This window comes from Arabidopsis lyrata, assembly GCF_000004255.2.
Source record: "Arabidopsis lyrata subsp. lyrata unplaced genomic scaffold ARALYscaffold_4, whole genome shotgun sequence".
Classification (NCBI taxonomy): Eukaryota; Viridiplantae; Streptophyta; class Magnoliopsida; order Brassicales; family Brassicaceae; genus Arabidopsis; species Arabidopsis lyrata.
The window spans coordinates 13,724,765-13,739,925 of NW_003302552.1; the positions used below are offsets into that span (position 1 = coordinate 13,724,765).

The 15,161-nt window shown below is 37.8% G+C and overlaps 5 protein-coding genes and 1 long non-coding RNA gene across 6 annotated transcripts; 4 read left to right on the forward strand and 2 right to left on the reverse strand.

Moving 5' to 3' along the window:
- Positions 1 to 17: 17 nt before the first annotated feature.
- Positions 18 to 516, reverse strand: LOC9315299 (major pollen allergen Ole e 10). The gene has a single exon (XM_002881021.2). It carries the CDS (start codon positions 484 to 486, stop codon positions 133 to 135), a length of 354 nt encoding a protein of 117 aa, XP_002881067.1. The 5' UTR covers positions 487 to 516; the 3' UTR covers positions 18 to 132.
- Positions 517 to 2,184: 1,668 nt separating this feature from the next.
- LOC9317135 (UDP-glycosyltransferase 71C2) lies at positions 2,185 to 4,074 on the forward strand. The gene has a single exon (XM_021029903.1). It carries the CDS (start codon positions 2,378 to 2,380, stop codon positions 3,827 to 3,829), a length of 1,452 nt encoding a protein of 483 aa, XP_020885562.1. The 5' UTR covers positions 2,185 to 2,377; the 3' UTR covers positions 3,830 to 4,074.
- Positions 4,075 to 5,689: 1,615 nt separating this feature from the next.
- On the forward strand, positions 5,690 to 7,545 carry LOC9315300 (UDP-glycosyltransferase 71C1). Its single transcript, XM_002879187.2, has one exon. The coding sequence runs from the start codon at positions 5,865 to 5,867 to the stop codon at positions 7,311 to 7,313; it is 1,449 nt and encodes a 482-aa protein (XP_002879233.1). The 5' UTR covers positions 5,690 to 5,864; the 3' UTR covers positions 7,314 to 7,545.
- An 865-nt stretch (positions 7,546 to 8,410) lies between these two features.
- LOC9315301 (pentatricopeptide repeat-containing protein At2g29760, chloroplastic) lies at positions 8,411 to 10,784 on the forward strand. Its single transcript, XM_002879188.2, has one exon. The coding sequence runs from the start codon at positions 8,431 to 8,433 to the stop codon at positions 10,651 to 10,653; it is 2,223 nt and encodes a 740-aa protein (XP_002879234.1). The 5' UTR covers positions 8,411 to 8,430; the 3' UTR covers positions 10,654 to 10,784.
- Positions 10,785 to 10,896: 112 nt separating this feature from the next.
- On the reverse strand, positions 10,897 to 12,525 carry LOC9315302 (F-box/LRR-repeat/kelch-repeat protein At2g29770). Its single transcript, XM_021029525.1, has 2 exons — positions 11,188 to 12,525; positions 10,897 to 11,106 (listed from the first exon to the last, which is right to left on the reverse strand). Exon 1 carries the CDS (start codon positions 12,394 to 12,396, stop codon positions 11,209 to 11,211), a length of 1,188 nt encoding a protein of 395 aa, XP_020885184.1. The 5' UTR covers positions 12,397 to 12,525; the 3' UTR covers positions 10,897 to 11,106; positions 11,188 to 11,208.
- A 789-nt stretch (positions 12,526 to 13,314) lies between these two features.
- LOC110229516 lies at positions 13,315 to 15,009 on the forward strand. The gene is made up of 3 exons (XR_002332908.1): positions 13,315 to 13,687; positions 14,470 to 14,576; positions 14,672 to 15,009. It is a non-coding gene; the product is annotated as an uncharacterized LOC110229516 (long non-coding RNA).
- The last annotated feature ends 152 nt before the right edge of the window (positions 15,010 to 15,161 follow it).

Here is a 15,161-nt window from a genome sequence, read left to right on the forward strand (position 1 = left end):
TTAAAAAAACATTCGAAGAAAATCTGAAGTTTGTGTAACTAACTATAGATAGGCAAAACATAGCAGAAACAAAAAAAAACATATCGTATTTATTCATCCTAGGCTCCTAGCATGTCGTATTCCACGGATCACCTATTTATAGATACAGTGATTGTAACTAGGGTCTGTGGAAGTGAGCATGGCACTATTTGGGAAAAAGAAAAAGCATGAATTGTTGGTTCGGCCATGTTGTTCGTAGTAAGAATTCATCAAATATGAAGCATGGCTTATTGTAGTATTGGGCTTAAAACATGCTCCACTTGGTAGGATTGGTCTACAATCAACTCCATTAGCGCACGCAAAACCGATATTATCTTCTAGCTGCTCATCCTTCGCCGTCTGCATTGATACACACCATTGTTTTGAGCTTGCTACGGGAAGGTGGTTGATCATGATGGATGATAGGAGGATTACTATGAACGTCAACAACGGCGACACGTTTGCCATCTCTTAATAATGAATAAAAATTCTCTAAGATTTTTTTTGTATAATGAAGTTATGATGATTTTTTAATGAGAGAGGTGATTAATTATACGTATTTATAGAAGAGTAATGTACGAAGGAAAGGAAATATGAATGCATGAAAGAAATTTACAAAAAAAAATAGTAATGTATGAAGAAAAGGAAAGATGAAAAATACGGAAATTGTTTTTATAAAAATAGTAATGTTTACGAAGAAAAGGAAAGATGAATATATGAAGGTGATACATTATTATACATAAATGAGGAAGATTGTAGGAGTGTCGGTCTACCAAATCTTCTGAATGTACTCTAATAAAATGGAATGATAATATTCAAGATTTATATTTCAGAGTGTTGTCAATTGAAATCTTTTTTTTTTTTTTGTCAAATATCTATGGAAATCTTCCTTTTACATGTATGAATGATAATATTCCTTTTTTTTTTTTTGTTTTTTTTTACTCTAATAAATTCAAATGACATTCAAAAAATAGTTATGTTAGATATCTATGTGAGAATTGTAAAATATAAATCTTCCCTTTTTTCTTTTGGGTCAAATAAATCTTCCCTTTACATATATGAATACTCTAGTATTATTGGTATATCAAATCTTTATTTTCCTTTATATATATACGAATATTCTAATAAATTAATTTTCCTTTAGTTTGTGGGCAGCAGAACCTCGATGAGTTGGATCGAGATTTCCAAAAATTGACGGGCAGGACCAAACCAAAGTAAGGCCAGGTCCACTCGCTTTTTAACATGTTCGTCATTTGTGTTGACATGATACGCCGTCACTAATACGATCATTGACGCGTCATAATCTGACAGAAACGGGTTACGGAATCATTTGAAGTCATTTCCATTTTATAACCCAAAGAAACACAAACTCTTTCACAATCTTCCGATGTGGGATTATTCAACTTTAGTTTCAATTGCCGACGTTGGATCCATGTACGTGGCGTGATCTCAAAGTAAAGAAGAGTGGTCGGATTAATCTCAAGGAAAAGCTTTTTTGACATGCAAAGAAATCTGTTGAGAGACTGAGAAAGAAAGATTGATATAATCTTCATCCACAATTCCTATCGATGAAAAAGTGAGAGTTCATTATTTGAACATATCTTGTGATTTTCAAAATTATATAATTGGTAGAAAAAAACATTCGAATTGTGGAATCTTTCACTTTACCACATATTTTGTGGATATCAAAACAAATTACATATTTCTAAAAACCAAAGACACAACCACCATAACTAGAGTTTATAATTATGCCGGTATTGCCTAAAATGAAATTGCATGCTTCATATATTAGTGCGACCATGGCTCTGATCGGTGATTTTCGAAATGGTCAGAATACTCTTCGAAATGGGGTTGCTAGCGGTGATTTTCAAGCTGGTTAGCAACAAGCATTTGTTTTCTCAGAAAATTGAACAAGAAATTTGTGTCGAAAGGGTTCATAACATAAGAGGGTTATGAGGCGTGTTATGTTAGTTCTAGACATATGAGAACAAACAAATGGTTATAATAAGTTCAATCTCAAGTAGAAAGTTTCAGAGCTCCTAAAGTTAAGTTGGCTACAACTACAAGTTCCTATGGACCTACGGTCACTCCGGACAGTAGCAACCAACACAAGAGGGGCTTGATGATCTTATGCCTAAGATATGCTCAACATCAAAGATGACTGCATTCTCATAGAATAATTCACATGTGCATTTTCATAATAATACAAGTGGACAAGTGGTATATAAATACAAATATACAATTACTTGCTTGTGTCTGTCTCACCACGTATACCCTCGACCATTTCTTATTGTTATTTTTTATTTTGTTGAGGTAATACAAAACCCTTAGACTTTAGCTTCTTCTTCTTTAGACTTTTATGTTTCTTGGAAAAATCGCCAGAAGAATGGAGGAGAAGCAAGAAGCAGAGCTCATATTCATCCCATTTCCAATCCCTGGACACATGCTTGCCACAATCGAACTCGCGAAACGTCTCATCAATCACAAACCTCGTCGGATCCATACCATCACCATCCTCCATTGGAGCTTACCTTTTCTTCCTCAATCTGACACTATCTCCTTCCTCAAATCCCTAATCCAAACAGAGTCTCGTATCCGTCTTGTTACCTTACCCGACGTCCCAAACCCTCCACCAATGGAACTTTTCGTGAAAGCTTCAGAATCTTACATTCTTGAATTCGTCAAGAAAATGGTTCCTTTGGTTAAAAAAGCTCTCTCCACTCTCTTGTCTTCTCGTGATGAATCGGATTCAGTTCGTGTCGCCGGATTAGTTCTCGATTTCTTCTGTGTCCCTTTGATTGATGTTGGAAACGAGTTTAATCTCCCTTCTTACATTTTCTTGACGTGTAGCGCAAGTTTCTTGGGTATGATGAAGTATCTCCCAGAGAGACACCGCAAAATCAAACCGGAATTTAACCGGAGCTCTGGCGAGGAAACAATACCGGTTCCTGGCTTTGTTAACTCCGTTCCGGTTAAGGTTTTGCCACCGGGTCTGTTCATGAGAGAGTCTTACGAAGCTTGGGTCGAAATGGCGGAGAGGTTCCCTGAAGCCAAGGGTATCTTGGTAAATTCTTTCGAATCTCTAGAACGTAACGCTTTTGATTATTTCGATCATCGTCCGGATAATTACCCACCCGTTTACCCAATCGGGCCGATTCTATGCTCCAACGATCGTCCGAATTTGGATTTATCGGAACGAGATCGGATCTTGAGATGGCTCGATGACCAACCCGAGTCATCAGTTGTGTTCTTCTGCTTCGGGAGCTTGAAGAGTCTCGCTGCTTCTCAGATTAAAGAGATCGCTCAAGCCATTGAACTCGTCGGATTCAGATTCCTCTGGTCGATTCGAACAGATCCGAACGAGTACCCGAACCCGTACGAGATTTTACCGGACGGGTTTATGAACCGGGTCATGGGTTTGGGTCTTGTTTGTGGTTGGGCTCCTCAAGTTGAAATTCTGGCCCATAAAGCAATCGGAGGGTTCGTGTCACACTGCGGTTGGAACTCGATTTTGGAGAGTTTGCGTTTCGGGGTTCCAATCGCCACGTGGCCAATGTACGCAGAACAACAACTAAACGCGTTCACGATTGTGAAGGAGCTTGGTTTGGCGTTGGAGATGCGGTTGGATTACGTGTGGGCTCATGGAGAAATCGTGAAAGCTGATGAAATCGCAGGTGCCGTACGATCTTTAATGGACGGTGAGGATGTGCGGAGGAGGAAACTGAAGGAGATTGCGGAGGCGGCAAAAGAGGCTGTGATGGACGGTGGATCTTCGTTTGTTGCGGTTAAAAGATTCATAGATGGGCTTTGACCGGTGATGGTTTTTAAGTTTAAACACCACATAAACGTTATCGTTTTGTGTAATTTAAGCTTGCCTCTAGTCGAGTGTTATTAATGGAATTGGGCCCGTAGAATGACATGTCTTCACCAAAATCTTCATATGTATCTTCTAATTAGCCGCGGTCCAATCACTCATTTGTTGTTTATATTCATGTTCATGTTCACTCATTTGTTGTATCTAAATAGCTCATTTTGCATTTTGTATGTATAACTTGTGAAAATATGAAAATAACCAAAATACAAAAGACATCAAACAGGATAATAGAACATTATAACTTATAAGAAAAACATAAAATCGAGAGACTTGCTAAACCTATAGAATTGGAGGTTTTACAGATTTGCTAAACCTATAGAATTGAAACCTAGAATGAATAATATGGGTAGAATTCATCGCAGCCATAGAGTCATTAACTTGCGGAAATGACGGTTCTTTCTTCTCGGTGTAATGATGTTCTTGATGTCGCGGTCAATGCACTTGAAGATTGATTGTGGTGTGATTGAGAGCTGGTTGTGCAATATATTGTTGCGCTGTTTCCAGACATGGAAAACAGAGGCATGTGATGCAATTTTGCTTAGAATGGTAGGAGCTGCCTTTGAGATACATTAGTTTTTATGCTTACTGACTACTGAGGAGTGAGGAGGCCATTGGGTTGCCCACATTAATTGATAAAATGAAAACAAAACAATTGTTTTCCTATATGTATGATTAAATCTCTACTTTCCTAACATTGTGTATTACTAGGAAGCATGCAACGCAAACACCAACAAACAAACAAAAACACCAACAAACAGAATTTAAATATAAAGTTGATGCGACATACACACTATATCAATTAGTAGACAGTGATGAAGAGATGTGAAACAAAGAGATAATTATGTTTTTCTCTTCGTCAAAAAATAAAATTTGGCTACAGTTACATTAAAACAAAATTTTCTTTGCCTCTAATCACTCTTGCAAATTAGTATGAGTCTGCAATATTAAGACCATTTAATGAATTTTTATGAAATTTTTTCATAATAATATTCTGTTGAAACTAATCCTTGTGTGGTAGCAGAGCCGTCCATGACTACAAGCGAGTCAAGCACCAGCTTGCGGCCGCACAAGGGTTTATTAATATAATCGGGGTTTATTAATATAATCGGCCCCATTTTTAGTGAAAAGTCATCAGCTCTGCTGGTTAATGTGTGTTGTTTTAAGAGTTGAGGCTCGTGGTTCGATTCCCTCTAAATATATTTTTAAGATTTTTTTTTTTTTGGATAAATCAACAATTAGGTGGCCCAAAAATTATTTTTGCTTGCGGCCACCAAAACCCTAGGGACGGCTCTGTGTGGTAGTTATGTTCGCATAATTCTGCTGTATAATTTGTAGAAGAAAAAAGATTTTTTTATTTTATTTTGAGTTTTCCCTAATTAAAACATAGAAACGATTTACAAATTCAAGTATTGTTTTTTATATGTTTCAACTGTGTTTTAAAATCCACTCGAATGGCCTACAAAAGTAGCTAGATCTTGTAGTTAGCCAATAGAAAAAATGACACATGTTGTAGTGATCTGTTTAACGAAGTCACATAGGCATTAATTGATATGTACAATAATAATACATGTTGTATTTTTATTTCATTTATTGTAATTTAGTTTTGTCTGCATTTACAATAATTAAAATACATGTTGTGTTTAAATTTAATTATTTCCCTGTCTCTTACTAATATGTGAATAAAATACTCACTAATCATCAATGCATACAAAACAAACCTTTCGATCAACAACTGCGTTGCACAATCTCTGTTTCATTTTTATTTATTTTTGTCTGTATGTACAAGTATAATAAGACATGTTGTATTTAAATTTAACTATTTTCCTACCTCTATACTTGTATAAAATAGCCAACAATCATCAACACATACAAAACAAAACTTTCTCGACAACTCTTGCACACACTCTCTGTTTCATTTTTATTTTGTCTTCTCATATTGACTTTTTGAGTTTCTCTGAAAATTTCACGTAGTATGGGGATGCAAGAAGAAGCAGAGCTCGTCATCATCCCTTTCCCCTTCTCCGGGCACATTCTCGCAACCATCGAACTCGCGAAACGTCTCATAAGTCAAGACAATCCTCGGATCCACACCATCACCATCCTCTATTGGGGACTACCCTTTATTCCTCAAGCTGACACAATCGCTTTCCTCCAATCCCTAGTCAAAAATGAGTCTCGTATCCGTCTCGTTACGTTGCCCGAGGTCCAAAACCCTCCACCAATGGAACTCTTTGTGGAATTTGCTGAATCTTACATTCTTGAATACGTCAAGAAAATGATTCCCATTGTGAGAGATGGTCTCTCCACTCTCTTGTCTTCTCGCGATGAATCGGATTCAGTTCGTGTGGCTGGATTGGTTCTTGATTTCTTCTGCGTCCCTATGATCGATGTGGGAAACGAGTTTAATCTCCCTTCTTACATTTTCTTGACGTGTAGCGCAGGGTTCTTGGGTATGATGAAGTATCTTCCAGAGAGACACCGCAAAATCAAATCGGAATTTACCCGGAGCTCTAACGAGGAGTTAAACCCTATTCCTGGTTTTGTCAACTCTGTTCCAACTAAGGTTTTGCCGTCAGGTCTGTTCATGAAAGAGACTTACGAGCCTTGGGTCGTACTAGCCGAGAGATTTCCTGAAGCTAAGGGTATTTTGGTAAATTCCTACACATCTCTCGAGCCAAACGGTTTTAAATATTTCGATCGTTGTCCGGATAACTACCCAACCGTTTACCCAATCGGGCCGATTTTATGCTCCAACGACCGTCCGAATTTGGACTCATCGGAACGCGATCGGATCATAAGATGGCTCGATGACCAACCCGAGTCATCAGTCGTGTTCCTTTGTTTCGGGAGCTTGAAGAATCTCAGTGCTACTCAGATCAACGAGATCGCTCAAGCCTTAGAGCTCGTTGAATGCAAATTCATCTGGTCGTTCCGAACCAACCCGAAGGAGTACGCAAGCCCGTACGAGGCCTTACCAGACGGGTTCATGGACCGGGTCATGGATCAAGGCCTCGTTTGTGGTTGGGCTCCTCAAGTTGAAATTTTAGCTCATAAAGCTGTCGGAGGATTTGTATCGCACTGCGGTTGGAACTCGATATTAGAAAGTTTGGGTTTCGGCGTTCCAATCGCCACGTGGCCAATGTACGCAGAACAACAACTAAACGCGTTCACGATGGTGAAGGAACTTGGTTTAGCCTTGGAGATGCGGTTGGATTACGTGTCGGAAGATGGAGATATAGTGAAAGCTGATGAAATCGCAGGAACCATTAGATCTTTAATGGACGGTGTGGATGTGCCAAAGAGTAAAGTGAAGGAGATTGCTGAGGCGGGAAAAGAAGCTGTTCTGGACGGTGGATCTTCGTTTGTTGCGGTTAAAAGATTCATTGGTGACTTGATCGACGGCGTTTCTATAAGGAAGTAGAAACGCGGTCGTTTTCATGTAATTGGGGCTTGTGGCGACCATGTTTGATGTTTCTGCTCAGATTCCTTTTTCGTTGTGTGTTTTTTTTAATCGTAATTATCATTTTATTTTAACAATAGAAGACTGAGTCTTCTTACAACTTTCACAATTCCATGTGTTTGTAAGGAATCATTGCTTCCATGTTGTTGTATCTTCTATTTAAGGATCAAAAAGACTTTATCTTCTCTTAAAACTTAAAAGTGTACCATATTAAACTAAACTCTAATTAGGTTGGCGAGATGTGATCGAAAACACGATAATAAATTAATAAAACACACTCAAAAGTCAAAATTAAAGATTCCAACCACTAAAAAATGTACAATCGAAATATATTAGTCTTTGTTGTTACGTAAGCCCCCGTTGGAATCGTTCAAGTTGATTGATTAAAAAATGAAAATATAATATTATCTTTTTGTCAACGAAAACATAATGTTTTCTATGATTATATATGTTTAAATTTCTACTTTCCCACCATTGTGTTACACAACCCATCAAATTTCTACAAATTGGTGTATTTATAAGAAGCATGCAATGAAAACAACAAAAAAATGCTAAAAATCTAAGAATTGAAACATAAAGTGAGTGCGACACAACATGAAACATAAACTCTGATGGAAAGTGAAAATCATACTTTCCACTTTACAAAATTATATATTCTGCAATTAAAAGTGTATCAGACTCTCTCAGACTAAAATTTAATTAAAGATTCTAAATACCTAAAGATATATGATCGAAATATATCAGTCTTTGTGGTTTGCCCAGCCCAAGTTGAGTGCGACACAATATCAACTCGAAGATACTAATTATAAAGAGAGGTGATGCAATCATGTTTTCCTCTTCTTTTAAAAAATGAGATTGACAACAAAAGGATATGTATAAAAATTTGTCTACCGTTGGATTAACACCAAAAATTAAACAAAATTTGCCTCTAGTGACTTATAAAGACCATTTGGTGAATTTAGTGAGATATTGTCATAACAATATTCATAAGAATTTTTTAATTATTTTTTTGAACAAAATTCATAAGAATTTTACTATATAGTTTTGTAGAGAAAAAGTAGGAAGAGAGAGTCACAAAATGGCTATCTTCTCCACAGCACAACCACTCTCTCTGCCACGTCATCCAAACTTCTCCAATCCGAATCAACCAACTACCAATAACGAACGTTCCCGCCACACTATTTCTTTGATCGACCGATGTTCGTCTCTCCGACAACTGAAGCAAACCCATGCTCACATGATCCGTACAGGTATGTTTTCCGATCCTTACTCAGCTAGCAAGCTATTCGCAATCGCGGCGCTCTCTTCCTTCGCGAGCCTCGAGTATGCACGCAAGGTGTTTGATGAAATTCCTCAACCAAATTCTTTCACTTGGAATACTCTTATTCGTGCTTATGCTTCTGGACCAGACCCTGTTTGTAGCATCTGGGCTTTCTTGGATATGGTTTCGTCGGAGAGTCAGTGTTATCCGAATAAGTACACTTTCCCTTTCCTCATTAAGGCAGCTGCAGAAGTTTCGTCTTTGTCTTTGGGTCAATCTCTTCATGGGATGGCGATTAAGTCAGCTGTTGGAAGTGATGTTTTTGTTGCGAATTCTTTGATACATTGTTATTTCTCTTGCGGGGATTTAGATTCGGCTTGTAAAGTGTTTACTACAATCAAAGAAAAAGACGTTGTTTCGTGGAATTCGATGATTAATGGGTTTGTGCAAAAGGGTTCTCCAGATAAGGCTTTGGAGCTTTTTAAGAAGATGGAGTCAGAAGATGTTAAGGCAAGTCATGTGACAATGGTTGGTGTCTTATCTGCTTGTGCAAAGATACGGGATTTAGAGTTTGGGAGGCGGGTCTGCTCTTATATCGAAGAAAACAGGGTTAACGTGAACTTGACGTTGGCTAATGCGATGCTTGATATGTACACAAAGTGTGGAAGCATAGAGGACGCAAAAAGGCTGTTCGATGCAATGGAGGAGAAAGATAACGTCACATGGACAACAATGCTTGATGGGTATGCTATTTCAGAAGACTATGAAGCAGCTAGAGAGGTTCTTAACGCTATGCCTAAGAAAGACATTGTTGCTTGGAATGCTCTTATATCCGCTTATGAGCAGAATGGTAAACCTAATGAGGCACTGTTAGTGTTCCATGAGCTGCAACTTCAGAAGAACATAAAGCTGAACCAGATCACACTGGTAAGTACTTTATCAGCTTGTGCCCAGGTAGGGGCACTGGAATTAGGTAGATGGATCCATAGCTACATCAAAAAGAACGGCATTAAGATGAATTTTTATGTTACAAGCGCACTGATTCATATGTATTCGAAATGCGGAGATCTTGAAAAGGCGCGTGAAGTGTTTAATTCTGTAGAGAAGAGAGATGTGTTTGTGTGGAGTGCAATGATTGGTGGCCTGGCAATGCACGGATGTGGAAGTGAGGCCGTTGATATGTTTTATAAAATGCAAGAGGCTAATGTAAAGCCTAATGGTGTGACATTCACCAATGTCTTCTGTGCTTGTAGCCATACCGGTTTAGTGGATGAGGCTGAGTCGTTATTTTACAAAATGGAATCGAGTTATGGTATTGTCCCCGAGGATAAGCATTATGCTTGCATAGTTGATGTTCTCGGCCGCTCGGGTTATCTGGAAAAAGCGGTGAAGTTCATAGAGGCGATGCCAATTCCTCCAAGCACTTCTGTCTGGGGAGCGCTTCTAGGAGCTTGTAAGATCCATGCCAATCTGAGTCTTGCTGAAATGGCTTGTACCCGTTTGCTTGAACTGGAACCTAGGAATGATGGCGCGCATGTGCTCCTATCAAACATATACGCTAAATCCGGGAAATGGGACAACGTTTCTGAGCTGAGAAAGCATATGAGAGTCACTGGACTGAAAAAAGAACCAGGATGCAGCTCAATTGAAATCGATGGCATGATTCATGAGTTTCTCTCTGGAGATAACGCTCACCCGATGTCTGAGAAGGTTTACGGGAAGTTACATGAGGTTATGGAGAAATTGAAATCAAATGGTTATGAGCCAGAGATGTCACATGTTCTGCAGATCATTGAAGAAGAAGAAATGAAAGAACAATCTCTGAATCTGCACAGCGAGAAGCTGGCGATTTGTTATGGACTGATATCAACGGAAGCTCCAAAGGCGATCAGAGTTATTAAGAATCTAAGAATGTGTGGAGATTGTCATGCAGTGGCTAAACTAATATCACAGCTCTACAATAGAGAGATAATAGTGAGGGACCGGTATCGGTTTCACCATTTCAGAAATGGGCAGTGTTCCTGTAATGATTTCTGGTGATATTTCAGATTTTACTAAAAGAAACTCAGTCAATTTTTGTATTTGTTACACCTTTTTGTTTATATTTGCTTCATCTCCAAATCAAGTATTGATATTGGCCTTATAGTAGAAGCAGATTAGGTTTCGTTAAATCTGATTGTGATTACTTTTACTGAAGAGTTATATATCTCACAACAACAAAAAAGAACTTGAGACCATGTTAGTGCAACAGCACAAAAAACCAGAAGATAGCTAAACAGAGAATGCATTTCAACAAGTCTCGTAAGAAATTTAGTACAAAGAGTGGCTGACTCTACATAAGGCTAACTCTGTAAGAGTATTCACATTTTTGCACAAAGGTAAAGAAAGACGAGTTACTCTACAAGGTGTCAGATATAACAGCTTCTGCTTCACCACTTTTGCTTCATATCAACAAGCTGCTAAAAGAGTAGATGTAATAAAAAGATCCTTCACCTGCAAGTTCATGAAAGTCTAACTAAGACTTGAGGCTCAAGAAACCGTTAAATAGTCCATACTCGTCAAAGATTAACATACCTTGGAACTGCAAACGAATCATCAAAACGTAACAGAGCGAAGCAGATCAATGGAAGGCGAGTTCACTGATTTAAGCACAATCGCCAATGAATCGACCTTCCCCCAAATCTCACCACCTTGACGTTTCTCCAACGCGATCTCTAGACACCAAACATCTTCCAAACCATGCAGGCTGGATTTAACAGAGCCCAAAATCACCAGCTTCCCGCCAAAATTCGCCATTTTACACTGATTATAACAGAAATCAGGCAAAACATATGCACCCTTCACAGGTCTCCAAACCAACTCATTCGGATCATATACCACTATTTGATGTCCCAACCTAGGATCAATACAATACAGCAAATCCTCGATCACACAACTGACTTTCCAATGCAACTTCAACTGAGTTTCCAATCCAATTGACTGCCATAAACCTTGTCTTGGTTCGTAAGCAAAACCAAACAGAGTATCCAAAATGTAAATCATTTCTTGCATCACCACACATGTCAAAAACCCTCCTCCTCTCAAACTAGAATTGTTATGGTCTGGATCAGGCACAGTACTCCATGTCCGATTCTCTATATCGAACACTTCGATCCAATGATCATTTAGCTTGGCGCAACCTCCGATCACATGAATCCTTCCGTCAATTACTCCTGCGGCTGCGTTGACGCGACGCCTCTTCATTCTTGGGAGAGAGATACACGTATGAAATCTCAAATCGATGATAAACACATTCGATGTGGGTTGATGTTGGTTGTTGTGTCCACCGATTACATACATATCGTATCCGATGGTGACAACAGCAGATCCATGATTCAGAGGAGGAAGTGAACCGATTTCGCTCAATCGTAAAGAGATATTTCTTGGAACGTTTCGATTGAGAATGTACAGTCTCAATCCGATCAAAGCGTAAAGAACCGGGTCGGTGAGTGCGAGGAGCAAGCGGCTGTGGTAGAGTCCTGGAGAAGATATGACGCGACGAAAGGCTTTGGAGAGGAGAGATAGCGACGGGTAATGACTACTCCTGACGAGTGCGACGGTACTTTCGATGAGTTCTTCTGGGATTTCTTGAGGAATCGGAGGAAGATTCTCTGCTTCTTCTTGTGGATTCTCTTCAGCTTGTTGCGGATTCTCGTTTTGGTTATCTTCTTTTTCTTGTTGCGCATTCTTGGTTGGATCGCCGCCATTAGAGCCATCGTCGGAAGTTTCAGAGATGAAAACCATCGCCGTGTGACGTCAGCAGCAACTAATTAACTGAAAAGTGAGCCTGAATTTGATATTTGAAAAAAATGCTCTTGTATTTATAAAAACAAAAAGACACTAACGACGCCGTATACGATGGTAAAATGGGGCCTTAAGGCCCAAACATGAAAATATGAATAATTAATTTGTTTATTTATCAAAAAAAAAAAAAACAAACTTGAATCGTTCTGATTTAATTTTCTTAATCACAATCACTTACGTAGTAATGTTTGTTTAACTGGCAGGTTAACATTGTTTATAATTACTCGCTTGAACATGATTCCACAGATGATCTTTTGACTTCAGTTTTTCATTGGCTCAATGTTCTTGAAGAGGATAAAGGACATTATACGTATTCTTGCATTAGGGTTTATTTAGTCTTGAACATTTCTTTGAACCATAATGCAAGAATATGTTATTCATTGAAATCCGACTTTGCTTTGAAGTAAACTTTTCCTGAAAGCAAACCTCAAGTTCCTGAACCCTAATACATATTTCCTAAGAACTCTTTAGCTTATTACTTGATACTCAAGTTCAGTTCTCTCTAATTTAGCACTAGTACTAAGTACTAACTCATTTCCAAATCAGTAAAACACTACAATTATTCATTTTAGTTCCTATTGATTCTTGATCAGAGTTACTTCTTTTGACATCCACAGCTATTTCATAGGAGAGTTGAAAAAGTTTGGTGTTATTAAGCAGAAATAAAAACACAAGGTTAAAAAACGGAATATAAAAAATTTCAGGGAGTGATTTAAAAAATGGTAAATAAGAATTGGAGGATGAATAACAAAACAAACAAACCAGATTACAAAATAAACCGGAAATCACACTAAACTCGGTATTAATTAAACCAAAAGCTGATTTTTGCCCATGTGATTCGTAATCGGTAACTTGTAATTTGAATTTTTGTTTTTAACGGACATAATGTTCAGATTAGGGGGGAAAAATCTAATTTCAATTCAAATCCAAATGGTCTAACGGAATAAGCCAGGGTATTTTCGTAACTTCGTATTAAGTGGCCTAACCACTACAAATAGAAATTTTGTTCCTCTCTTTCATTTCATCACCGACTCGAAAAAAGCTTCGTCTCCACGATTTCAAATTACTTTCGCGATCAAATTTATTCTGATCAGGAATCAATCTGTTTCGGATCCAGCCGGTGATGAATCCGATGGATGCGATCGCATTTTGGGAGAAAATCCTTCTCGCCGCCGTCAAGAGAAGCGTGTGATTGAATCAGAAAACCCTCCGATTACGCAAAAAGAATCAGGTATATAATTAACCCAGTTCTGATCGATTTTAAGTTTGTTTTTGATTCATCGATTGTTTCTTTTACTTCATAATTCTCTTCCGATTATTGAATCTGGGTTCGTTGCTTCAAATGTATCACAAATCCTTCTGATTATCACTATTCACTAACCCCTTTCGTCCGGGTTCTTTTTTTGGATCCATTTATAGTAATCTCTTAGCGATTTAGAAGAATCAGTGAATTTAGAAGTAGTGTGATGATGATGATCTTCAATTTGTCTCTTCCGATTATTGCTAGTTTTTTCTCTCGTTTCAACCATGGAGGTTTTTGAAAAACGTTGATTATTAACTGTAGTGTTTACTAATGATTTTTGTGATGTTTGTGATGATTTTTCTCTGTTTGGTGGTTCAGTTCTTTGGCTTAATTTCATAATAAATTTTGGTAATTCACAATTCTCATTGGGAATTATAGATTATTAACTGTAGTGTTTACTAATGATTTTTGTCTTATCTCCACTTCAATAGTTTACTTATGCAAAAGAGTTGGATTAGGATTTTTAAACATAATTAGATCTAATGAAGAAGGGTTAGATTAGGAGTTTAAACATGTCCCTAAGATATTACCTGATTCTTTAAATATGTTTGTCTATTTCTCCATTTCAGAGCTAATAACACTTCTCGTGAACATAAGATATAGTTAAACTATAAGATTCTGTATAGTTTAAAGTCTTCTGTATTTTATTCGCTCTATGTTACTCTATTAGTTGCTGACTTACTAATAAATGCCATTGCTTTCAAGTGCAGAGAACAAAAGGGAGACTATTTGCTAGCCAACACGTTTACTTCTAACAATGTATATTACCTGTTTAGAAAATCCGAGCAGAGCAGAGCAACCAAACATGGAGGATTCTGTATGTTTTTCAATTTTGGTTGTATGATCTTTTGAATTTAAATATCCGTTCAACGTTTAAGCTGCGTGTTATTAACAAGGTTTCTTTGGTTTCAGGAGCTTTCTTCAGTTGAAATGTAACTTTTGACAAAGGGTTTCAAGATGAAGGATTGTTTAGCTGCAAAGAAGATCATTCAGTTGCCAACAAAGGTACGTGTGGTTAAGTAGCTCTCTCTCTCCCACTTATCATGTCTCTTGCACTGTCTCAAAAACAGAGCATGAATCCACGAAAATCCACACTCAAACGAACAAAAAGAAAATCAAACACACAAAACTAATTTAAAGTCACAAAATCACAACACGAAATTCAAACACACAATCAAAAAACATAGCACACAACGTTCAAACGCATCAAGAAATAGAAAACAGAACATAAATCCACGAAAACCCACACGCGAACATACACAAAAAAAAAATTAAACACACAAACTTAAAACATAGCACACAACGTCCAAACGCAACATCAAGAAACAGAAAATAAACTTTCACATGAAACTTTTACATTTGATGGCTAGAACTTGCTTTGTGACTGTTCTTTAAACGAAAT

What these genes read in the sequence shown, in the direction of transcription:
- LOC9315299 (XM_002881021.2), bottom strand. Translation starts at nt 486, where the DNA reads ATGGCAAACGTGTCGCCGTTGTTGACGTTCATAGTAATCCTCCTATCA.
- LOC9317135 (XM_021029903.1), top strand. Translation starts at nt 2,378, where the DNA reads ATGTTTCTTGGAAAAATCGCCAGAAGAATGGAGGAGAAGCAAGAAGCA.
- LOC9315300 (XM_002879187.2), top strand. Translation starts at nt 5,865, where the DNA reads ATGGGGATGCAAGAAGAAGCAGAGCTCGTCATCATCCCTTTCCCCTTC.
- LOC9315301 (XM_002879188.2), top strand. Translation starts at nt 8,431, where the DNA reads ATGGCTATCTTCTCCACAGCACAACCACTCTCTCTGCCACGTCATCCA.
- LOC9315302 (XM_021029525.1), bottom strand. Translation starts at nt 12,396, where the DNA reads ATGGTTTTCATCTCTGAAACTTCCGACGATGGCTCTAATGGCGGCGAT.